This window comes from Notolepis coatsorum, assembly GCF_963971535.1.
Source record: "Notolepis coatsorum genome assembly, chromosome: 1".
NCBI classification, from domain to species: Eukaryota; Metazoa; Chordata; class Actinopteri; order Aulopiformes; family Paralepididae; genus Notolepis; species Notolepis coatsorum.
In genome coordinates this window covers 180,256,011-180,282,239 of record NC_140165.1, presented here as the reverse complement: position 1 = coordinate 180,282,239, position 26,229 = coordinate 180,256,011, and the positions used below count along the sequence as shown (strand labels likewise).

Here is a 26,229-nt window from a genome sequence, read left to right as displayed (position 1 = left end):
CTTTCATAGTTGACACCCTTTGATGTGGTAAAAATTATGGATTGTTTTGTTAGCAGGGTTTAGGGTCATATAACACTGTTGTTCTTACTTTCAACGGTATAGTTTTCCAATACAAATTACAATGTCATATATTTCTATGTCTTTATCTTGTAATACAATTATGATTGTGCTATTTAATTCTAAATGGTCTATTTTCGGTTTACTTCTTTTAAATACTGCTGCAAGGTGATTTTTTTTGTATTAACTAATTTAATTGTTTATAATATGCATGGATCCGTGACCGTGATGGTATACCTTCATATTCAGTTTATCTTCCCAGCCCTACGATTGCAGTGTTTCTATATTGTTGCTGATTAGTATATTTCCTCCCTTGTTGTAGACTAAGAAGAGTGGCAAGCCTGGCCCCTTCTTGCTGTCTGGCTCCAGAGACAAGACTATCAAGATGTGGGACGTCAGCACCGGCATGTGCCTCATGACGCTGGTGAGTAACATATGGAGGCTCATGATCCACTTTAACACTCGAGCCCTGACCTTTGATGTACTGGTTCATGTACCGGGTGATGTGATCTGGGGGTGGGTGTCAGCTGGGATCATGTCACATTACATTTTTCTGCATTGAGGATGTCAGCTTTCCCCTAAAGGATGGTCAGTGTTCCTCATTAAAGCCACTAGGAATTGCTGGCTGATAACTTGCTTGTTGATGTACAACCTGCACTACACACAAGTTGTATTTAGGTTCAATCTAGTAATTTTTTAAGGCAAATTGCCCTACATCGTGACAAGTACCTGGTGGATAAGAAAAATAAGTCTACAAAATATCAAGGTATATCAAAAGTAAAGTATGTACACTTAGTTCATGTTCCCTAAGTGGATGTAATTAATTGATAATGTATGACATTTCACGCCATGGTGCTCTATAGCAGACATGAAGGAAGCACTAGGGCTTGAAATGTCAATGTTATCACGCCAATAAATAGAGATGCTCTTGGGGAAGATGAATCAAGTGAGCAGACCTTTCTCCCTAATATGTTTAAATTTGTCCAGCGTTTTAATTGAGGCCTTGGATGAGTATAGCCTATTCCTATTAAAACTATGAAGGTATCCCTTTACCAATGGTCCCTTACTACCCTGTCCGTAGGTTGGCCATGACAACTGGGTGCGCGGCGTGCTCGTCCACCCCGGAGGCAAGTTCATAGTGAGCTGCGCCGACGACAAGACCTTAAGGATCTGGGATTACAAGAACAAGCGCTGCATGAAGACCCTGTGTGCCCACGAACACTTTGTTACCTCTCTGGGTGAGTAGCCCACGAACACTTTACCTCTATGTGTGAGTAGCCCACACACACTTTGTTACCTCTCTGGGTGAGTAGCCCACGAACACTTTACCTCTATGTGTGAGTAGCCCACGAACACTTTGTTACCTCTCTGTGTGAGTAGCCCACGAACACTTTGTTACCTCTCTGTGTGAGTAGCCCACGAACACTTTGTTACCTCTCTGTGTGAGTAGCCCACGAACACTTTACCTCTCTGTGTGAGTAGCCCACGAACACTTTACCTCTCTGTGTGAGTAGCCCACGAACACTTTGTTACCTCTCTGGGTGAGTAGCCCACACACACTTTGTTACCTCTCTGGGTGAGTAGCCCACGAACACTTTGTTACCTCTCTGGGTGAGTAGCCCACGAACACTTTACCTCTCTGTGTGAGTAGCCCACGAACACTTTGTTACCTCTCTGGGTGAGTAGCCCACACACACTTTGTTACCTCTCTGGGTGAGTAGCCCACGAACACTTTGTTACCTCTCTGGGTGAGTAGCCCACGAACACTTTACCTCTATGTGTGAGTAGCCCACACACACTTTGTTACCTCTCTGGGTGAGTAGCCCACGAACACTTTACCTCTATGTGTGAGTAGCCCACGAACACTTTGTTACCTCTCTGTGTGAGTAGCCCACGAACACTTTGTTACCTCTCTGTGTGAGTAGCCCACGAACACTTTGTTACCTCTCTGTGTGAGTAGCCCACGAACACTTTACCTCTCTGTGTGAGTAGCCCACGAACACTTTACCTCTCTGTGTGAGTAGCCCACGAACACTTTGTTACCTCTCTGGGTGAGTAGCCCACACACACTTTGTTACCTCTCTGGGTGAGTAGCCCACGAACACTTTGTTACCTCTCTGGGTGAGTAGCCCACGAACACTTTACCTCTCTGTGTGAGTAGCCCACGAACACTTTGTTACCTCTCTGGGTGAGTAGCCCACGAACACTTTACCTCTATGTGTGAGTAGCCCACGAACACTTTGTTACCTCTCTGTGTGAGTAGCCCACGAACACTTTGTTACCTCTCTGTGTGAGTAGCCCACGAACACTTTGTTACCTCTCTGTGTGAGTAGCCCACACACACTTTGTTACCTCTCTGGGTGAGTAGCCCACGAACACTTTACCTCTATGTGTGAGTAGCCCACGAACACTTTGTTACCTCTCTGTGTGAGTAGCCCACGAACACTTTGTTACCTCTCTGTGTGAGTAGCCCACGAACACTTTGTTACCTCTCTGTGTGAGTAGCCCACGAACACTTTACCTCTCTGTGTGAGTAGCCCACGAACACTTTACCTCTCTGTGTGAGTAGCCCACGAACACTTTGTTACCTCTCTGGGTGAGTAGCCCACACACACTTTGTTACCTCTCTGGGTGAGTAGCCCACGAACACTTTGTTACCTCTCTGGGTGAGTAGCCCACGAACACTTTACCTCTCTGTGTGAGTAGCCCACGAACACTTTGTTACCTCTCTGGGTGAGTAGCCCACGAACACTTTGTTACCTCTCTGGGTGAGTAGCCCACGAACACTTTACCTCTCTGGGTGAGTAGCCCACGAACACTTTGTTACCTCTCTGGGTGAGTAGCCCACGAACACTTTGTTACCTCTCTGGGTGAGTAGCCCACGAACACTTTGTTACCTCTCTGGGTGAGTAGCCCACGAACACTTTGTTACCTCTCTGGGTGAGTAGCCCACGAACACTTTGTTACCTCTCTGGGTGAGTAGCCCACGAACACTTTGTTACCTCTCTGGGTGAGTAGCCCACACACACTTTGTTACCTCTCTGGGGGAGTAGCCCACGAACACTTTGTTACCTCTCTGTGTGAGTAGCCCACGAACACTTTGTTACCTCTCTGGGTGAGTAGCCCACGAACACTTTGTTACCTCTCTGTGTGAGTAGCCCACACACACTTTGTTACCTCTCTGGGTGAGTAGCCCACGAACACTTTGTTACCTCTCTGGGTGAGTAGCCCACGAACACTTTGTTACCTCTCTGTGTGAGTAGCCCACGAACACTTTGTTACCTCTCTGTGTGAGTAGCCCACGAACACTTTGTTACCTCTCTGGGGGAGTAGCCCACGAACACTTTGTTACCTCTCTGGGGGAGTAGCCCACGAACACTTTGTTACCTCTCTGGGTGAGTAGCCCACGAACACTTTACCTCTCTGGGGGAGTAGCCCACGAACACTTTGTTACCTCTCTGTGTGAGTAGCCCACGAACACTTTGTTACCTCTCTGTGTGAGTAGCCCACGAACACTTTGTTACCTCTCTGGGGGAGTAGCCCACGAACACTTTGTTACCTCTCTGTGTGAGTAGCCCACGAACACTTTGTTACCTCTCTGGGGGAGTAGCCCACGAACACTTTGTTACCTCTCTGGGGGAGTAGCCCACGAACACTTTACCTCTCTGTGTGAGTAGCCCACGAACACTTTGTTACCTCTCTGTGTGAGTAGCCCACGAACACTTTGTTACCTCTCTGTGTGAGTAGCCCACGAACACTTTGTTACCTCTCTGGGGGAGTAGCCCACGAACACTTTACCTCTCTGTGTGAGTAGCCCACGAACACTTTGTTACCTCTCTGGGTGAGTAGCCCACGAACACTTTGTTACCTCTCTGTGTGAGTAGCCCACGAACACTTTGTTACCTCTCTGTGTGAGTAGCCCACGAACACTTTGTTACCTCTCTGGGTGAGTAGCCCACGAACACTTTGTTACCTCTCTGTGTGAGTAGCCCACACACACTTTGTTACCTCTCTGGGTGAGTAGCCCACGAACACTTTGTTACCTCTCTGGGTGAGTAGCCCACGAACACTTTGTTACCTCTCTGTGTGAGTAGCCCACGAACACTTTGTTACCTCTCTGTGTGAGTAGCCCACGAACACTTTGTTACCTCTCTGGGGGAGTAGCCCACGAACACTTTGTTACCTCTCTGGGGGAGTAGCCCACGAACACTTTGTTACCTCTCTGGGTGAGTAGCCCACGAACACTTTACCTCTCTGGGGGAGTAGCCCACGAACACTTTGTTACCTCTCTGTGTGAGTAGCCCACGAACACTTTGTTACCTCTCTGTGTGAGTAGCCCACGAACACTTTGTTACCTCTCTGGGGGAGTAGCCCACGAACACTTTGTTACCTCTCTGTGTGAGTAGCCCACGAACACTTTGTTACCTCTCTGGGGGAGTAGCCCACGAACACTTTGTTACCTCTCTGGGGGAGTAGCCCACGAACACTTTACCTCTCTGTGTGAGTAGCCCACGAACACTTTGTTACCTCTCTGTGTGAGTAGCCCACGAACACTTTGTTACCTCTCTGTGTGAGTAGCCCACGAACACTTTGTTACCTCTCTGGGGGAGTAGCCCACGAACACTTTACCTCTCTGTGTGAGTAGCCCACGAACACTTTGTTACCTCTCTGGGTGAGTAGCCCACGAACACTTTGTTACCTCTCTGTGTGAGTAGCCCACGAACACTTTGTTACCTCTCTGTGTGAGTAGCCCACGAACACTTTACCTCTCTGGGGGAGTAGCCCACGAACACTTTGTTACCTCTCTGTGTGAGTAGCCCACGAACACTTTGTTACCTCTCTGTGTGAGTAGCCCACGAACACTTTGTTACCTCTCTGTGTGAGTAGCCCACACACACTTTGTTACCTCTCTGTGTGAGTAGCCCACACACACTTTGTTACCTCTCTGTGTGAGTAGCCCATGCTGTCCAGTCACACATCTAGCCTTTACTGTTGTTGGGAAGAGTAACCATCAGCTACCAACCGTGTATAATACAGTCTTAATTCAATGGCTCTCAATGTGGAGTCCAGGGACCCCCAGAGGTCCTTAAGGAGGTTCTAGGTAGTTCCCAGAAAAAACGGGAATAGTTAAATGTCAGTATTTCATTCACTAGAAGTTGAGCCGAATGAGATAATATGAGTGACTACTCTAATCATACCTTTCACTCTCCAATGTTATCTCCCCGCCTACATAATACCGGTAGATGGTTATGGATTTCTGGACTAAGTCATATCTAACACCAATAATCTCAGTTCCCATGAATCTCAGTTTTCAAAAAGGTTGAGAACCACTGGCGTTGGGCGATGTCTACTGAATTGGCATATCGCTGCTGTCGGGACAAAACCTCATAACTCCATTTTTTTAATTTTTTTTTTTTTAATATAGATCAACTCCGTAGATCATCCTCCATATGTGTGTGTGGGTTTTACAAAGTTTAAACAATGGGAAAGTATTAAACCGATCATCTGTCTAAACCTCCTAACTCTATTCACCCTCAAATCTGTGTTAGTTTTTTTCATCTGCTGAAAAGTTGGGTTTTTGGAGTTATGAGGTTTTGTCCCGACAGCAGCGATATTTAACATACATTCATCCAATTGTTGTCTTTCTTTCAAATCATGATGTTGGGCTCAGTGGTCGATGACTGTCGGCCATCGGCGATGGCCTAACCCTACATCATAACAAACGCATACTAAAATCTTAAAATAGTCATGAAATGAAGGTCTAGACATTTGAAATGGAAAAGATATAGTGCTGGGGGAAGTTGTGTTTGTTTAGTTGCCAGGAAGCTTTAGCAGGATCTGACTATTTGTGTTTATTTTTTAGAGGGGCAGGGGTTACATGAAGCTGTGTTTTGGAGAGTGGTTGCATGTTGGTAGGGGGAAGGGGGTACTTGAATCAGCACCCTGGAGGATGCAGGCAGCTGGGGTTCAAGATGTAGACAAACACTCCAGGATTTTCCCACTCCCCCCCCCAAATGTGCATTTTATTTATCAGATCAAGGCTGGCAAACTCTCCTGAGGAACTCCCTTCAGCCTGCCAGACAGCCTTTCCTTACTGTTTCAACTGCCAGCCTCATAGAGAGATGGGATACTGCCATGAGATACTGTGGCAGTACAGTACAGAAACATATACAGAAATTACCCTACCAACCCACCTTACCAAACTACCCTACCCACCTTACCAACCCACCCTACAAAACCACCCTACCAACCCACCTTACCAAACCACCCTATCCAACCACCTTACCAACCGACCCTGTCAAACCACATTACCAAACCACATTACCAAACCACCCCACAAAACCACATTACCCAACCACCCTACAAAACCACCCTACCAACCCACCTTACAAAACCACCCTATGAATCACCCTACCAAATTACCCTACCAATTCACCCTACCAAACCATCTATCCATCAATATGTTGCTTGATGCTCGATGTATCTATATTGTGAACATTCCTAAACCATACTCTTGGTATCCACTTTTGTATTTAGTTAAATAACATGGGATATGTCCTCCACACATGTTTTAACACTTGTTGTATATTGAATAACAATTAGTTTGCTATGGTTTTTCCACCAAATATATTCAATAAACTACTGACAATGTCTTAGCTGTAGAAAGTGGAGGGAACATTTTAAGTCTAACAAATGGCAAATTATAGGAAACAAAAGCTTGTATTACTTGGCTAGTCCATTTGTAGATAATTCAAATAAGAAAGTATATCTGCCAACACTGGCCCTCGTTGAGGCATAAAACCCTGATGAAGGCAAGTGTTGGCCAAAACATGTTTTTTTTTTAATGTTCTACAAATGCACAAGCCAAGTAATAAAGGCCTTTTACATTTACATTGCTACCAGAAGAGCTGCATTTTTGCTACCAGAAGAGTTTGCTCTATTTTGATGTCTCTCTACTAAAGAGCACCTTCTGGGTCACTATTTATCCAGTACCTGCTTCAGTGCTTTGTTCAATGTTTTTTTTTAAATGACAAATGGCTTTAACGCTGCACTATGTAGTTTGGGGAGGAACAATTACTCATCAGAGTCATCAGCGATCACTTTCTACTATTCTCTTTTTGTTCATAATAATGTGTGAACCAAACAAAAGCCTAAAGCAGCTGATATGTAAACAAACTCTCTAGCTTCAATATTCCAGGGACCCAATTTATTGAGCTATGAAAACATACCATTTACTGTTTTTCTGCTATTTCTTTAACACTTTGTTGTTCAAATCGTCCTTCCAAAACTACATAGCCTTGTCCAGCTTTAAAAGAGACGTCACGTTCAGCTCAAGTATACTTTGTTTCTCCTGCTTTAGTTTTGTTCTGATACATTGTTTTTTCTTCTGTCACTCCTTCAGATTTCCATAAGGCTGCACCCTACGTGGTCACCGGGAGCGTAGATCAAACAGTAAAAGTGTGGGAGTGCCGCTGATTGGGACCCTAGGAGATTGGACCACCATCCCAACAACCTGATCCCTCCTCTGCCCACCTCACCCACCAATACCCCCAACCCACCACCCCTCTCCTGCCATCCTCCCTTCACCCCATCCCTCTCTAAACCCCCCCACCCCCGCCCACAAATCTCCGGCTGCACTCACCCACCATGGTTATTTACCCCCATTGCGCTCTCTGGTCCAATAACTATTGTCCTTCTATGTAAATTATTCCTGGATGTAGATTGAGCTATTAAATGTTACACAAAAAAAAGTATTCTTGCATGGTGAATCCAAAATTGTATACTGTAAATTTACATAACGTTGTCTAGAATTACCATAGGTTTAACACGGGGCTGGCCGTCTGTCACGCAGCCTTACCAACCGACCGACCGAGTAGGGCACATAAAAAAAAAAAAAAGAAAAAAAGATAATTTAAGAAATGACAGTGTCGTTCTTTATGTGTAAGATTTATTTTTGTCTGTCTATTTTTTTATTTAGGACTTTTTTCCTCCTTTTTTTGTTATTTCTCTTCTCCTTTCACTGTCGTAGTCTGTTGGTGCCTAGCTTGGTGAACTTTTTGAGAGGGGAACGACAAGAACAAGGAAGTGTGTAATCCCTTACTGGAGATATGATTGTCTGTGGGGCTTTGTTATTGGAGTAATCTGTAGCTTTGTAACATCACTTCTGAAGTGTGCATACCATGTCTCTTCATGTGGAACTAGATAATATATTAATGGCTGCATATACGAATGTTTCAAGCTGTTGTCTTTGGACTGTGAACCTGTGGGGCGGGTGGTGAAGTTAAAGCTTTGTACTCTTGTCATGGCAGCGCGTCCGAACTGAGTAGAAAACCACTCTGATGAGGCTTTCCAATTGATTTATCCTGTTAATGAATTCTGCTTTGCATTCAGAAATCAAAACTCGTTGAAATGGAATATCTTTGCTAAGCCGGTACTCATTTTAGCTACATAGCATGTAGGCTTTGTTTCAGTGTGGCACCTATAGCGCAAGGCTGTTTGGTTGCCTTGGTCAGCGAGTGCTCTGCCTTTAACTAGCACTTGGGCCTTAATGGCAGACTCGAGGGATTAGACCTCTGTTAATCTCTATCTCCCATCAATAGATGTGGCACTATGATGTCTCGCTGACTTCTAATAGACTCAATCTCCTCTGTTTTTCTAGTCCCTCGATGACCGATGAGCAGGTTTTACATTGCGTCTATGACAGGTCTGTAGGCTGCAAACACAGGGATGGGTGAGTTTTAGCCTTGGATGAATCTGACCAGTCTCAAGGATGTCGGACTAGGCGGCATGACAAGGAGTCAAAGTTGCCCCCCGGGTTAAATCTTGGGATGTGCAAAGATCTCAAAATACTGGGGGAAGAATATGATGCATCATAGAAAAATGGATTCAGGTAACAACGTTTTTTCTGTGAAAAGATGAAATGTAAAATCAGCTTGTTAACTGAGAGAAGCGCCAAATCTGTATCATTGACCAAACTGGTGACCTGTATGGGGATTTAGGAATAGTGACAAAATATTAGCAGCAGGCATGCTAAGTGATGCTTGTGCGCTCTGTAAAGTGGTCTGGTTATTGTAAAGGGCTCTTCACTCTACCGGCAACGCGGCTCCTTTGCCACAAATGTGCCATGGATTTATTGTTTCACTGTCCATGGTTTGTGGTCAGGAGAGATGCTGAAGCCTAAGCAGTGAGGAGCTCTATGCCTATGGGCAAACCCCCACCGGCCAAATCATGTATAAACATCTCCCGAGTGGCTCTTCTTATGTTAATTTTCTGATCTTGACTGAAGAATAAATGTAAAAAAAAAATACAAAAAAGCAGGAATAATTTGGGGATGACGGTAAAAATAATTCTTCAAACCTTACTATGGAGACCATCCATTCCATTCCCCTTGGAAAGAAAAACCAGAACTTCTTGCTTCTGTAGCAGGCAATACAAAGACGTTCATCTTGCACATCCCTGCTTTCTTAGATCATTGGTCTCGCCTGATCAAAGACGAACAGTAAGGAATTTGTAAAGACTTATTAATAAACGCATAAACAAATATCATTTTTAATTAGCCTTTTCATTCCAATGTGATTATTTGATAATGAAGAATTCCACTGCTTAACTGATCTTCTTATCTTGCTTTTTTGCCTAGCTTTCCCTGTTCCTGTGTGTACTGGATGTAGCTATCTGCTGCTGAATCTTCTGCTAGTGGCCAGTGAGTCCTGTGTGACCTGTCCATATGGCACTGCTGCATGTAAACCTTGAGCAGAGACTGAGCTGTCTGGTGGGGCCAAGTGGTTGATGCTAATGTCTTCAGTATAGCAAAAAAAAGAAAAGGTCCTTTCAGTTTTCGACCACAAACCGCCCCATGAAGAGTCAGTGGCTCAAAACTGGGACCTGACAAGTAGCTCGGTGAGAGGGAGATAAATTGTCTCTTCCCAATATACGGGTGTCCCTTGTCTGTCCATGTCACGGTAATACCAAATCCTATTGGTTTCTCAAAGACACCAGGTGGAGACGACCCCACCAGGCAGCTGAGCTGGCATGATGACTGCGGACAGCTCTGTTACTGTGGTTGTAGAAAGACTGTTTTTTGTTTGAGTGATGCTGTATGAAGGAGGCCAGATCTGCCTATGAACTGGCTCCTTCAACCTGTAAATGCGATGGGATTGCGGCAGACTAGGACGCTTCAAAGGAGAACCCCCCCCCCCCGGGCCCCCCCCCCCCCTCTCTCTCGCTCACTTCCTCCCTCCTTCAGGGAATACCACTAATACCCCCCCCCCCCCCCCAAATAAAGAGTCATTTTTCTACATGCTGCTTTCTCTCATGGACTTCTGAGTCTAAAGGCTTTGGGTGAAGAATTCAAGTATTCCCCATCGCTGGGCCTCTGTCGTACAATTTGGCACGGTCATGGTTTTCCTATGTGCCATGGTGTAAAATGAGTTTTAGCTGAAGCCAAAAATGGAGTGATTTTGTAGTACAATCTGGGGTTTAGCTCAAGAATTCAGACTGCCTGGTCTACTTAGTCCCAGTGTCTTGTCGATAACAGACGGTAACTGATTGTTGATCTTGATGCTACTTTCCTTTGCAATTGGCAGACTTTAAGACGACAACATCACCTGGAAATTCTAAACAAGGCCAGGAAATGGAGGTCACTCTTTGAAAAACTTGATTCAGAGAAGGAAGGTGGTTTAATCAACCAGAAAGTGTGCCGTCTCTTGTAATGTATCTTGTAACGAGTTACAATACAGCCGTCAGTGTTGTACACTTGCCCTGGGAAACCAATCACTTTTGCCATTTGCAGGTCCCAAGCAATCCCTATGCTGCACTGGCCGTGTGTGAAGGGACGACAAACAAGCTTGCACTGTCTGTGGCTCCTTCTGCTCTGGCCTCAAGTCCACCTGTCTATACTGTAACCTGCCTTGTGATTAGCTTGAGGGCTTCAGACTTCACAGCTCCAACAGGTTTTCTTTTTCGCTTCCATGGTCTCACTCTTTCACACAGCAAATTGTTAACAATATCTGGATGTCATTATTGTTTGCAACATAATAAAAGAAAAATCTGCACATTTGTGGTCCTGGTCATTTGGTGGGGATTGGGTGATGGCCGATTACTTTGTTTCTGGTTTGTGTGTGGCTTCAGCAAGCAGTCATGAAGAAATAATTGAAAAGTCATTACACAAATGCTAGGCTCCTATGTTGAACATGGATATAGTATGTACTGGATATGAACTATTCATAGACACCATGATGTTATGTGAGGTGATAAAGACAAATATACATAGTACACGAGCAGTGGCGAATCCTTATGGAAGCCAACGGAAGCCATGCCTCCCTAATATTAAAATATGAATTAATATCAAATATGAAATATGAAAAATATATATATATATATAATTTTTTTTTAATATAGTTTACATTCGTTTTCATCTGTGCATCTGTGTTATAATTTTTTTTTTTTTTTAAATGTCTCCCTCTTCTCCTTCTCACTCCCTCTAACACACTGTCAGCCTCACTATGCTCACTGCAGCAGGAGAGGAGGCAGATGGTAGTAGGGCTGGGCGATATGACCAAAAACGTTATCGCGATAAAATTATAAAATTATTTTCATATAACTCGATATCGATAATTATCGTCGATATAATGTCTGTCAAGTTTAATTAACTTTTTATGCCCGGCGCCGATGGACGGGCTATTAATAGACTTATTTTTCTGCTGTGAATGTCTCGAGTTGATGTCGTCATCAGTCCGCGCACGTTAGCCAGAGCGAGCAGTACTGTGTATCCCATGACAATGTACTAGTAAATATCCCTAAAACACTCTGTTCCGCCACAATACATTGCAACGACGTCCACCGTATATCACACACTACTCTAACCGTGGCATCAGAATTCTCGCCACACACATACTCGGCACGTAAATATATAAAAACAGCGACGTGCAAGCTAGTTAACCTAGCCAGCTTCGTTTACAAGCGATGTATTCCATGACAATGTACTAGTAAATATCCCTAAAATACTCTGTTCCGCCACAATACATTGCAACGACGTCCACCGTATATCACACACTACTCTAACCGTGGCATCAGAATTCTCGCCACACACATACTCGGCACGTAAATATATAAAAACAGCGACGTGCAAGCTAGTTAACCTAGCCAGCTTCGTTTACAAGCGATGTATTCCATGACAATGTACTAGTAAATATCCCTAAAATACTCTGTTCCGCCACAATACATTGCAACGACGTCCACCGTATATCACACACTACTATAACCGTGGCATCAGAATTCTCGCCACACACATACTCGGCACGTAAATATATAAAAACAGCGACGTGCAAGCTAAGTATCCTAGCAGCCTTGAGTCCTGAGCTGTGGTGCGTAAAGGACGTCATCACGTAACGTTGGTTGTTAGTGAGTGAGCTGAACGGAGCCAAACTTGGAAAATCGATATATCGAAACTTTGCGACCACGTTTCATGTTTATTTCGAGGAAATAATTTATCGCGATATTTATCGTTATCGTTTTATCGCCCAGCCCTAGATGGTAGGTCTCTTTCTCCAGGCTTCCAGCATTATAGTCCAAATCCGATCCTAGCCAATCAGATTCGAGCTGACTGCCACACCCTAAAAGTTTAAAACGGGGCTGAGAGGAAAACACTCAGCATATTTTCCCCTCTGCACTCTGAACATTGTATTAACCCGTAACTGTTCCCACGGGCCGAATATTGCCCCGATCCTCGTGAGATTAAATCCACGGGGACCTCTCGGCGTGCCGAAGCTTTTCCTAAATCACTTCCATCATCGAAAACGAGGGGAAAAGGTCGGCTCGCGACCCTGAAAATGTTGCGTGATTTTAAAAACGCTGTATTAAGTGAGCCTATTATGGGATCCACGCGAGCTTTCTATCGTGGAAACATCTGGGCGTCCCGCAACTTTTACTCATTCACATGTAGCCCCTAAAATGCTTAGAAAAGGAAAACAGAAAGCGTGGAATAAACTCGCCGAAACGGAAAAGTGTCCCACGGGCGCGCCGTGATTCCGATCCGCGTGAAAATATTCACGGCCATAGAGGAGCTCGTGGGACACCTTTTTGCAACCGAATATGTGTCTCGAATTTGCTCCCACGCGGCGCGCAAAATCGTGCAAGGAAAAATCGGACCAAAAATTAACCAATGCTCCAGCAGTATTAATGACCCTGATGTAAACAAGACAAACGTCTTTTCTCTGGTCTGCATCCCCTTATACAATTGTGTGTATTGAGCCGTACTGTATTGTACCCATTCTGCAATCTGTTAAATAAATAAAAATAAAGTTTGACTGGCCGCCGAGCCATACTGTAGTGTACATGGTGACTGCTTGACTTAAAAAAAAAATAAAATAAAAATATTAATAAAAATATTGAATAGTTTTTTTTTTAATAATTTTTTTTTGGCTTCCCCTGTTATTTTACCCACGCGACGCCACTGTACACGAGGGGGAAAGCATAGCGCAGATAGTTGCATTTAGATGAGGTAAAAGATGATTAGAAAACAGAAAGATGGGTGAGGTTATGTTATTTAATTTTAGTGTTTGTTTGAAATAGCAGGTAAAGTATTTACTAATTATGATGCACTCTGTGATAGTGTACCTCCAATGTACAGTTTCTACGTCAAATGTATATACTCCCTTTTCTTGACTCCTTCTGTATCACAAACAGTACTGTATTTGCAAATCTGGTATGTCATAAATGTATAGATGTAGCAGTACTGACTATCTGTATGTCATGTATGTCATATATGTCTATATGAATTGAAAATGGGGGACCCTGATGGAAACAAGACAAACGTCTTTCTCAGGTCTGCATCCCCTTAACAATTGTATGTATTGAGCCGTACTGTATTGTACCCATTCTGCAATCTGTTAAATAAAGTTTTCATTCATTCATTCATTCATGTTGTATTTGTACCGTAGATTTATAGGGCAACGGTTGTTTACAAAGTGAATGTATGCGGCCGGTGATGACGTCAACCTGCCTCGTCGCAAAGTGGTGACCTCACGAGCATCCCGGAAAAGACTGCGAAAAGTTGCAACGTTAGAACAACGTGAGCCTACTCCACTATTTTGAAAGACAATAAAGTCAACGTTAGCCATCGCTGTTGGTAAAAAAGCTTCACTTCAAGACACCGCGACAATAACTGCTATAAAGGTAACGTCCGTGCTTCAACACGTTTAGTCTGTTTCGCATGAATTGAAAGTGGTTCTGCTTCTGCATGTGTTTAGCTAACGTTAGCTGTCATGCCTTATTTTAACCATGTGGGGTTATAACTTAATTTAGTTAATATGTAATATCAACAGATTATTTCCTCCTCAATATGCCAAAGCCCGCGCAGCCATATATGCACATTTAGCCAGCATTTATAGCACAATAATAGTGCTCTTTCTTGACACACTAACGTTATATTTGCGAAGTGCATACAACTACAGCTTCAAAACATGGGTTTTTTTGATTGATTGATTGAAAACTTTATTAACAGATTGCAGAATGGGTACAATACAGTACAGCTCAATACACAATTGTTAAGGGGATGCAGACCAGAGAAAGACTTTCGTCTTGTTTACATTAGGGTCCCCCATATTCAATTCATCAGGACATATGACATACAGATAGACAGTACTGCTACATCTATACATTTATGACATACCAGATTTGCAAATACAGTACTGTTTGTGATACAAAAAGTGTCCAGAAAAGACAGTATACATTTGACGTAAAAACTGTACATTGGAGGGGGGGGGGCGTCTATACTTTCCACAAGCAACTTGTCCTTCCGCGTTCCCGTTTTGCGCTCTGATTGGCCACTGACCTACGCTATTACGCCCCCCTCGTAAGTAGAGAGTCGGCATTGCACTCAACAGGAAGCGATTTGCGAATACAATACACCATCACGCCAGAGTGGATAAAGAAATGCTCCAGAAATGAATATGTGTAGGGAAAGGCTTAACGAGTCAGCGCGAGAGCGCACACACAAAAGCACACATGACTGCTTGTATAGCTCAACTGGTTAGTCCCCTGCCTGTGGACCATATGGTCCCCTGTTCGAATCTCTTGGATACCTTTTTTTTTTCTGTAACGTTAATTAATTTATCCACTCTGTTTGATAAGATATTCCTTTATTGATCCCCTTGTGGTAATTCAGGCATCATAGCAGCAAGGGGGGGGGGTACACAGGTAGTGAAAACAACACAAGCAGTGTAAACAAATAAGTCAATAGAATTGACTATCTAACCAACTGCAATATACAGTATCACAGTATTCACATAAGGTGCAGTATGCATAAGGTGGGTGGTGTTATTGTCCTTTTTGGGACACCAGAGTGGATAGATTATTCAATGTTACGAAAAGAAAAAAAAAGTAAGCAAGAGATTCAAACCGGGGACCATATGGTCCACAGGCAGGGCATTAACCAGTTTAGCTATACAAGCTGTCATGAATTGTTACTGACTAATCCATCATTTACACTTTTCAAGTGCCAATTGCGGTCGTCGTCCATTATTTGGCATTAATAAATCGGATATCATGCGTGTGTGCTTTTGTGTGTGCGCTCCCACTCTGGTTGGATGGTGTATTGTGTTGAATGAATCGGTTGAGTGCAATGCCGACTCTCTACTTACGTAGATAACTGGCGTAGATAAGGGGGGCGTAATAGCGTAGGAGCAGCGTGGCCAATCAGAGCGCAAAACGGGAACGCGGAAGGACAAGTTGCTTGTGGAAAGTATAGACGCGGGGGGGGGGGGTTGGGGGGGGGATCACTGTACAAGCAAAACTGTACATTGGAATATTGACAACCATACTTGGTCATTTACTGTACATTGGAGGGGGTTGGGTTAGGACATTTACAGGGGCCAGTTTCGAATTGTAGTCTCCCGTAGGTGTTCTTTGAGAGTGATTTTGAAAGTGGGTAGTGATTCACATTCCTTACAGCTTTGGGTAGGGCGTTCCACATTGATGTGGCATAATTGCGAAACGTGTTTAGTCCCTTGTTTGAGCCGATTCTGGGTTTAACATGATTTGTGGAGCTCCCTCTGGTGTTGTGATCGTGGTATTCACTGACCTTTGGGAAGTATTTTGACATGTACATGAGTACCTTGGTCGTGTAGTGTATCTTGTAGACCAGGCCCATTGCAAGTTGCTGTACTCTGTCGTCTACTCTAAGCCATCCTAGGTTGTCAAAGTGGGCAGGGGTGAGGTGGGTTCTAGGAGTAAGGTCAAGCAGTAGTCTGACCAGTTTGTTTTGAGATGTTTGTAATTTTGTTTTTAGCACCTTTGAGGTGCTTTGGTACCATGAGGGTCATTATTCAAAATCAATCTCGTAAAATACCTGAAAGTTGTGAACCCCTGTTCTCTTTGCCTGTTGTTCCAAGATACAGGTATTGTTCATAATCATTATTCTTGTGATGTCTTTATTCAGTGAAGGATATGGCTCTGAACAAATCCATGCATCCCCGGAACCGTTACAAAGACAAGCCTCCAGACTTCTCCTACTTGGCCTCCAAGTATCCAGACTTCCAGCAGCATGTACACACCAGCCTCACTGGTCGCTCCATGTAAGTACTGTGTACTCTAGGCATATAGTAGCCTACGTGTAAGCTTATAAACACTACACTCTTCACCTTCCCACTTAGATAATATCCAGTTAAAAATCCACTGTGGCAGGAAACAAGTTAACCCCTAGTACCGTGGCTATGGATATAGTGTATTGATACTTAACCCCCTACCTTGGCTTTGAAGATATTGGACCTCATGATCGAACGGACTTTACGATAAATTTATGAACTAATTTCTTTGTAACTTCACTTTGTTCGTAGCTACGAACGTGATTTACAAACGCGGAAAAGCAGTCGTAGATAGGACAGACTGGTGTGCGCCCGTGTTCTTAACACATTCAGAGCCGGCCGGATATGACCAAATTAGGGCTTGTAGGCCAGCGCTTTAATCAATGGGAGGACGGGGATATTTGCGAACGCTTAAACTATATCTTAAATTATGGCTATGGGTCTAATACACCCGTTGCTTATCAATGACTTGCTTGCAGGCAACATGTACGAAACGGATTGTTTTTTCATCAGTAGATTTCTGTTTTATACCGTTTTGAATACGAGTATAGTTTTGGAGATTTCTATTAATTCCAGAGAAAGACGCGATAATACCCCTTTAGTGGAATACACAAAACACGTTGTCATTTTTCGGCTGATTTATGAATAGTTTTCAAATAAACGCTAGATTATCGATAGTATATGTCTCCTTATGCATGCTAGAGAAGCTTATCCGTGCATTGCTCCGTGTCAACGGCACGCACACACACACACGTTGTGACCGCTGTGAAAAAAACATCTGATTAACCCAATACTGGTAACATAGATTCCTTACCTCACATCTGATGTTCTGCAAAAAGATTAATCCAATTCCTGATCGCCATTCCAAATATTGATCGTGTTTATTGATCCAACGTTATAGACCAAAACACATAATCGACGCTGCTCCCAGCCTCCCCAGTCAATGTGGTAACACGATACTGCTTGCCCGAGAAGGGAAACCCGGACCGGAGTTTTTTTTCCTGATGCACAGTCCCAGCCAATCCAATCCAATGATGTGCAATACTATCCGGGAGACGATAGGTGGCGGTATTTGCCCTTTTGCGAGCTCAGACCCATTCCCAACGATAACATCAGGTTGGATGGATGAAAATGAATGGATATCGCTAATAAAAGAAATAACGATTAAAACCTGACTATACTCGTGATTGGCACTCAAGCGATGGCGAGTTAACCCGACTATACTCGTGGTTGGCACTGAATGGGTTAAGGGCTTCATTTAAGGGCATAAAGCATTGGTGATTGCATTCAAGTTGATTCTACAGACATCCTCGGAATTAAATAATAATGATGATAATAAATACGACAATATTTGTATCATTAAAAATTACGTTTTACATTTATAGTCATGACTCAACGAGGCATCGTGATGTCCAAAAATAAATAAAAGCACTACACAAACACTGCAAATGCCATTGAGTAAATAAATAAATAGATAATAATTAAACTCAATCGCACGGATATAGCTATAGTGGAATAGAATAGACTGTATTAATATTCCATATACCGTATTGTTCTTTATTGTTATTATTTGTTGTTGGTTTTATAAATGTTTTACATTGCTTAGTGTGCACATAGTAAGAGCCAGTGGAGAAACATTCCACTGCTCATCTTACTGGTCATGAGTTTAACCCACACAAATGACAACAGACACAAATTATATGTTCAACAGTTTCCATAGACGTCATCGATAGTTTATTAGCAACGAGCTAACATCAATTAGCTGGGCAGCTGCACTCAGCACACACACAATATGGCATATCTACTGCTGCTGGATGATATCGCTGATTGTGCACTTAGAGGGAACGTCAGTACTGTGGCCATGCAAACCTATTTGCAGAGAGCAATGAGTATCTAGTAGGGGTGGAACGGTATGCATTCGAACCGTACACCGTTCGATACGACCTCCACGGTTCGGGGCATGTGTGTATTGTTCAGTTATATAACGTTAGCCTCGAGCTAGGCTAATGTTACGTTAGCTACGAGCTAACTAACTTTAGCCGCGAGCTAGCAAGCTAACTAACGTTAGCCGCAAGCTAACCGTGGAAACGCTCACAGTGAAGTGACTCCACGACACCAGTTCGATTAGTGGGGAAGGGGGGGTATATTGACAAGGCTTGACAACAGAGGTTCAAATATAACTGTTTATGTTCAATAACGAGCCAGGAGACTAGAGCGTGTGTATCAACTGTGCGGCTGTATTGCCAAACCATAACATCCTGGTCCCTGCTGCTGGGACGTACCAACTCCACACACCACTGTGGGGGGGTTTATATTCCCCATTCCCTTGTAACATCTACTTTTTTTTAAAGATAACAACAGTTACAACATTCCTTAGTGCAAATTATTATTAATACAAGAAACCCCACGAACGTCCTTATTTAAAACCCTAATCATCTTTTCTGTGACTTTTACTTTTTGATTAAGTCTAGTGCTGGTTGAGCATTATGCATACTTTATGTTGGCCTTTGTCTATAATGTGGCCACAAAAATGGAAAGGTTTAATTATTTTGTTAATTTTGTTAAGTTAATACTTTGACAAATGTTGCCTATATTTTTCAGTCAATTTGGTCTTTGTGTGCCAAAGATTATTAAAGGTAACCCTTTTTTTTACCAAATAAATGAGAAGCATGTTTAAATCGGCAATGCCTCCCCTCTTGCTGTACCAAAATCTCTCCTAGCTCTAACCGTCACTGTCAAAATAATGTGCCTGATGTCAAATGGCCTCATTCTTTCAGTTTTTGCACGACTACGTCATTGAGATTAACTGAAAAGTTGGATTATTTTTAGGCTATATATTTTATGTTGATGTATTTTTGGAGTGTTACATTTTTTTTAAAGGGGACATGCATTATAAATGCCCTTTTTCTGTGTTTAGCATGGTTTTATAGTAATACAGGTTAGTATCAATGGGCCTGTGTCTCTAATTACCATATTGACTCATCAGTCTAGTCTCGAGTTCACGAGATCTTCCCTCACTCAACTAAACTGTTCTGATTTGACGGTTTCCGTGTCTTTAATATAGCATTGATTTGGCTATCAAAGAAAGGGTTGTCATTTACGTGAAAAAGCTCTTACCGTGGGCCGGTTGGATCCCAAAAAGGATTTCCCAGTTATTGATCGCCATCTGGTAGATCGATATGTCCATTGGCTGATGCTATATTCCTTTACTGCATACTGAATTCAGCGTCCCAAAAAGTATTCCAGGCTACATGCTACAGGCATAGCTTTAGGCTAACAAAAAAGTCCACCCATGATGAAAAAAAAAAAAACACCGGTCTGTAACAGGGAACACTGCATTATCGAGACAGCGCCCCTACGAGGATCTGGCCGGTAATGCACTTTTCCGAATCCCAAGAGTAGGGTAAATCTGCAGTGCCGCTCGGTGACATTGAGTAGGATATTACAATGGAATAAAAGCCAAAACAACCTTACCACCAGGGCACGAAATTAACTTTTTGACCCACCGGCTAGTGGCGGGTAGATGGGCAAAATCTACCCGCCAAGCATATTTCTTACCAGCCAAAAAAAATGCATTTTTGTGTCACATATATATATATAAAAAAAATCAGTACATTTCAAGTAGATAGGGTATTATGTTGAAGAATACACTTAAATAAGAGACCAGAGTAACATTTTAAGCAAATTATTTTAATATATTTATTGATGATTGATTAATCAATACATGTCAATTCAATCTTAAGCTTAAATTGTAACCTACTGTTAAACATCATCAGACTCCTCACTCTACCCTCTTTGCAGGATTTAACAGAACATAATAAAATGTGAAGGTTTTATAAACCTAACTTAAACCTCCTCAATCATGTCCTCATCAGAGTCCTCTGGTTTTCTTTTTTACTTTGACTGTGAGAAAATAATAATCACACAAAGGCATAATGGCTTATAGCAGACTTAATGATTTTAGAATATTTCAGATAATGAAATGGTCATCAACTATCCAGTTAGTATTTATAGTGTAACGTTTGGCTTTAAATCATATTGAACGTAGAGAGAGAGAGCGAGAGAGAGAGAGAGGGGGGGAGAGAGAGAGAGCGAGAGAGAGGAGATGCATAGGAGCCTCGTATGGGTTCTGCGGCCCTGCAGCTGGATACTATTGGGAGAGAGAGAGAGAGCCCCCGTCTGAGCAATAGTATGCAGTAGGGCTGGGCGATATAACGATAACGATAAATATCGCGATATCTTTTAATAATCGATATCGAATATCGAAAAAAAAAAAAAATCGTTTTTGTGACCTGCAACAGGGCAGTTTTAAAACCAGAGACAGTGGACAGACTTGTCTTTCTTGCCTGCAACTTAAAGTAATGGCTTTGCTTGTCCAAATGACAATACTGACCAAATTGAGATTTATTTTTCTCTTGTCCATTTATTTTGTTTGCTTTCTAATTTAAAATACAGTTTGAAACCGTCTGTACACAGTAGGCTATGTGTGCTAGCAGAACTAGACTCCAGTCACGAGTCACGTCATGTGCGGTGGTTTGTCCACCAAAAAAGCGCCAAAAGATCGAAAATAAACTAGCAGAGCCAGAACTGTTCAACTCCCCTGGAGCCACAGCCAGCAGAGAAGCCGGTTTACTTTCGCTTTTAAACCAGCTGCAACCTGAGAACTGGAGTGTGAGGGGATGTAACACTAAAGATGGCGGCAATGACAAAGAATTGCTGCAAAATAAACATACATCTGTTTAAAAAAAAAAAAAAAAAAAGTATACTTATAACAATTTCGATAATTATCGATATTGAGAAATATGATAACATTATCATATCGTTATCGCAATATGATTTTTTTCCCATATCGCCCAGCCCTAGTATGCAGCCTCGTATGGGTTCTGCGGTCCTGCAGCTGGATGCATCTCCGTCTGAGTCGCGTAGTTGATGATGTCACACACACGACTAGACTAAGATGTAAACAGAACACACGGAGCCTGGTGGATGCATGAAGCGATATAAATAAACCAATAGCCAATAAATGTGAAGTTATCTTTGAACCCCTGTTGTCAAGCCTCGTTAACACTATGGGTGCCGGCCAGAAATCCGGAAAATGACTGTGGATTGCCAGCGCTATTTGTCTATGGAGAAATTCCCCTTCTTTGCAGGGCTATAACTTTTTAAATTCTATTGCTACATTGCCATTATTAGGGCCCATTCAAAGTCCTATATGTATTGTTCATTGTGTAGTGTAGCAACGTTAAACTTTTTCATTCACATATTCATAGTAAAGTATGGTCTAATGTATAAGTATGTTTTCATCTCTTTCTGCAGCTTTCTCCAGAACGTGATATATAGCCCCAAATGCATTATATTGATGATGAAATACAGTTTGATGGCAATCGGGGCGCGTGTAGCATAATGACAAGCAAGCAGTGCAAAAATGCGGAAGCATTCGTCACCGCACGCCACTACGTTAAATCGCCTTTCTTTTCAGGCCCGCTTTGGGAGCTGTCGCGCGGAAATAGGCTGTCTATTGCCATTCTCTTTGACAAACTCTAACCTTAACCAGCTCCTTAACAGCGCCTAAACTTAACCGTTCTAACCTTAACCAACTCCGAAACAATGCCTAACCTTAACCTTAACCATGCCTAACCTTAACCATAGAAAGAATATTGCCATTCTCTTTGACAAACTCTAACCTTAACCAGCTCCTTAACAGCGCCTAAACTTAACCGTTCTAACCTTAACCAACTCCGAAACAATGCCTAACCTTAACCTTAACCTTAACCATGCCTAACCTTAACCGGCGAAAGAATACACGTTAAAAAAAAATCACGTTAAAAAAAAAATATTTGATGGGATTCGAACTCGCCAGCAAACGAGCCGTAGGATCCACAGCCATGCAGTCTTGCCAATTGAGCTATTTCTGGATACTGAATAAGGGGCGGTGACTTATATATATTGAGCTCCGCTCGTGTCGAACCAAGGCGGGATCTCATGCGCATGCGCGGGCACGCCGGCGCACGCACGCACCTGAGCGAGCACGCCGCCGCCGGTGCACGCACCTGGGCGCTGGGCGAAGGAAAATGAAAGGCGCATTACCGCACGCCACTACGGTAGAATGCTTCCGCATTCTTGCACTGCTTGCTTGACATTAAGGAACAGGCAATCGGGGCGATATAAAAAATTTCAATTGGACGTACTTCTAGAATGATCTACGTATGATCTGATGATGACCGGATGGGCGGGGGATCGTTTATAATTCCGTGGGCAGCGCTATATCATTCATCTAGTGTGGGTGATATGTTCATCATAACAGTTTATGGAATACGATCAAAAATAACGCTGAATCTTACCGTATCCTCCTCGCGCCGTTGGGCGATGAGCGTGGAACAGTCATTTACCTATTATGGTATGTAGAAATATCGGGTCCATTTCCAGCTTGTATAATAGTATATATGTCCAAATCATGTTGTTTATCGAGTTATTGGCAATCGATCGCTATGTATTGTGTCGAGATCGAGTCCCGGTAGCCAAACAGAGTGCCCGGAAGTAATTTGGCCGACCAGCACAACCTCCATAGCACTTCCTGTTTGGCGATTGCGCCGATCGGCCACCAGATGGCGCTCCTGAACCGCCAGAGAGCTCAGTGGGTCCTCCTGGTGGATCTCAGGCCAGCGGAGGGGAAATATGAATCCGATCGCAGATTTTTGAAATATTGATATAAGGACGCTGTAAAGCGTCCTCCGGCAACTTGAGCATGGCCGGGAATGACGTATTAAAGCGTTTTCCAGCAGTCAAAGTGTTAATATAACCCCTTTCCTCACTAATGGAACTGGTTTTGTGGACTCGCTGACGGTGCTTTGAGCGTTTCCAGGATTAGCAGCTAACGCTAATTAGCTTAGCTTAGTTGGCTCCCTACAGTGCAAGCAGCACCAGGCTCCATGAAGCGATATAAATAAACCAATAGCCAATAAATGTGAAGTTATCTTTGAACCCCTGTTGTCAAGCCTCGTTAATATAACCCTTTTCCTCACTAATGTCACTGGTTTTGTGGACTCGCTGACGGTGCTTTGAGCGTTTCCAGGATTAGCAGCTAACGCTAATTAGCTTAGCTTAGTTAGCTCCCTACAGTGCAAGCAGCACCAGGCTCCATGAAGCGATATAAATAAACCAATAGCCAATAAATGTGAAGTTACCTTTGAACCCCTGTTGTCAAGCCTCGTTAATATAACCTTTTTCCTCACTAATGGAACTGGTTTTGTGGACTCGCTTTGAGCGTTTCCAGGATTAGCAGCTAACGCTAATTAGCTTAGCTTAGTTAGCTCCCTACAGTACAAGCAGGCGCCACGGGCAGTCAGGACAGAAGAGTAGTGGATGTGACATCGGTAAACAAGCCACAAATTAGGCCTGTCACATGCAGTTTTAATTATTTTACATGACTATTTTGTGACCCGCCACATGGCGGACAGACCTCTCAGTGGCAGTCGCCAAGCCTAAAATCTGGTCGGCAATGGTGGTTGGCGGGCTTTAATTTCGGGCCCTGCTTACCACGTATATATACGTGGTTGGCCCTCAAGCGTTGGATCCGAAACACGTATATATATATACGTGGTTGGCCACGAATGTGTTAACAAAGAGAGGCAGAGTTGATTTAGCAAAAAAAAATATATATATATATATATATATAATTATTTTTAATCGAATTTTATTTTCATATTCGAATCCCATGCCCATCGAACGAAGCTTCAAAGTATTTAAGACAGCCCTATATACAGCTAGTCGGTCAACTACTAGAGCATAGGTGTCAAACTCACGGCCCGCCACGTCATTTGATGTGGCCCCCCAAGAGCTCAGGTACATTTTTTTTTTTTTTACATTAATATTGGGTTAAAAATAGCAGTGTTAAAATAATTGTGGGTTAATGCGTTAATAAAGCTTTAACTTTGACAGCCTTAGTTATTACACATTCTTACACATACATGTATGTTGAACATCTGAGGTATTGATGAAGTAACAAAGGAAAAAAGCCAAAAGCACTTACTCCTCAGACATTCTTTGACAATTTTACAGCCCAAAATACAAAAAAGATCCAGGCGGAATAGGTAACAAAGGGTTGAAGAAATATTGTCTGAACTGTCAGATGCAAACTGGCTGTGTGACATAACCGAGCATCTCGCTCAATTGAATAAGAAGCTGTAGGGACGCAAACAAGTCCCACCCAAAACTTGACCAATATAGTTGTGAACTGAGACAACCCTTATTTTTTAGTACAGTTACAGTTGTGTGTTCATGCAGACACATAATAGCAATTTCATTACGAATTGAAAATGGGGGACCCTGATGTAAACAAGTCGAAAGTCTTTCTCTGGTCTGCATCCCCTTAACAATTGTGTGTATTGAACTGTACTGTACCCATTCTGCAATCTGTTAATTAAAGTTAATTAAACTATCTTCCATTAGTTGGATGTATGGCCTCTGCAAGGTTGTGTGCAGCCATTTGTTTTTGTAACATCTGCTACATCTGTCCCACGTGTTCTTTGCAGCTCACAGTTGTTAGTTCTGCCCCTCTTGACTGTGACAAAAAGGTTTTGAACAAACTTAATGTCATAGCTTGTATTTGATGATATTCTTCTTTGTTATTTACTTGAATGGTTTGATCATTGATTGATGGAGTAATATGGGGTTCTGATAAACTAAAATTATTTGTTAAAATAACATAAGCTAACATATATTTTTACATTTATGCAAATGCATATGCAATATGTATAACTTGAATAAGTAATAAATACAGAAACAACATGTTTAACAATATGTAAATGTGTAGCTACATTTATTTTACATTAACATTTATACGGTCTTTGGCCCTTTGAGGGCAACCATAATGCTGATGTGGCCCTCTGTGAAAATGAGTTTGACACCCCTGTACTAGAGAATAAAATATGTCTACATTCCTATTGGTTTTGCTGGGGCTACCCATTTGTTTTCAATTTGGATAACTGGTTGTGCCTTTTTAACATTACATTAGCTGGGTATCATTTATTATTTTCTAAAATAGAACTTTAGGACCAGCTGGCAGGATGCTTGCTCCTCCTCCTTACCTTATTCAGGCTTGTTGATGAGGAAACAATCCTCTGTTGATGAATGCGGGGGGGTGGGGGCAGGCAGGCAGGCAGGCAGGCAGGCAGGCAGGCAGGCAGGCAGGCAGGCAGGCAGTCGGGTGTCTTTGTGGCAGCTTGGCGTATGAACTAGTGATGTTAAGATTTGCATCGGTGCACCGGCATAAACTTTCTAGATGCGAGTGCACCGGTGGAATAAGTGCGCATCGGCTAGAATTCAGGTTGAACTCGCGATGCATCTGTTGTTGAACTTGTTGGCATCTTTGCATCGGTCAAAACCGATTCATTCATATAATTTCCTCTCATCCACTTCTGTCAGCAGTGCACTTGCACACAGCAGATACTATCTTTGCTTTGCTACTACAGAAGGCGAGAGCCGCGTCACAGTTATCAACAAACAGTGGAAGTCGAGGAGACAACTGGATAACGTTAGCCACTGTTAGCCATTCAGCTGACGCTAAACTATATAACTAACTAACGTGACTCTG

General features: G+C 42.8%; 2 protein-coding genes across 3 annotated transcripts in view; both read left to right on the top strand.

Moving 5' to 3' along the window:
- LOC311241883 (lissencephaly-1 homolog A-like) overlaps nt 1-10,261 on the top strand; it is a 233,183-nt gene extending 222,922 nt beyond the window's left edge. Inside the window, exons 9-11 of the mRNA XM_084330823.1 lie at nt 380-481; nt 1,139-1,295; nt 7,460-10,261. Of these exons, the coding sequence (XP_084186949.1) occupies nt 380-481; nt 1,139-1,295; nt 7,460-7,533 (333 nt within the window). The 3' untranslated portion in view covers nt 7,534-10,261. The remainder of the gene's footprint in view (nt 1-379; nt 482-1,138; nt 1,296-7,459) is intronic.
- A 3,828-nt stretch (nt 10,262-14,089) lies between these two features.
- The window catches only part of mettl16 (methyltransferase 16, N6-methyladenosine), a 187,463-nt gene continuing 175,323 nt past the window's right edge, over nt 14,090-26,229 (top strand). For both annotated transcript variants that reach the window (XM_084318519.1, XM_084318518.1), the window contains exons 1-2: nt 14,090-14,229; nt 16,493-16,628. In XM_084318519.1, coding sequence (XP_084174645.1) covers nt 16,501-16,628 — 128 coding nt within the window. In that variant the 5' untranslated portion in view covers nt 14,090-14,229; nt 16,493-16,500. The remainder of the gene's footprint in view (nt 14,230-16,492; nt 16,629-26,229) is intronic.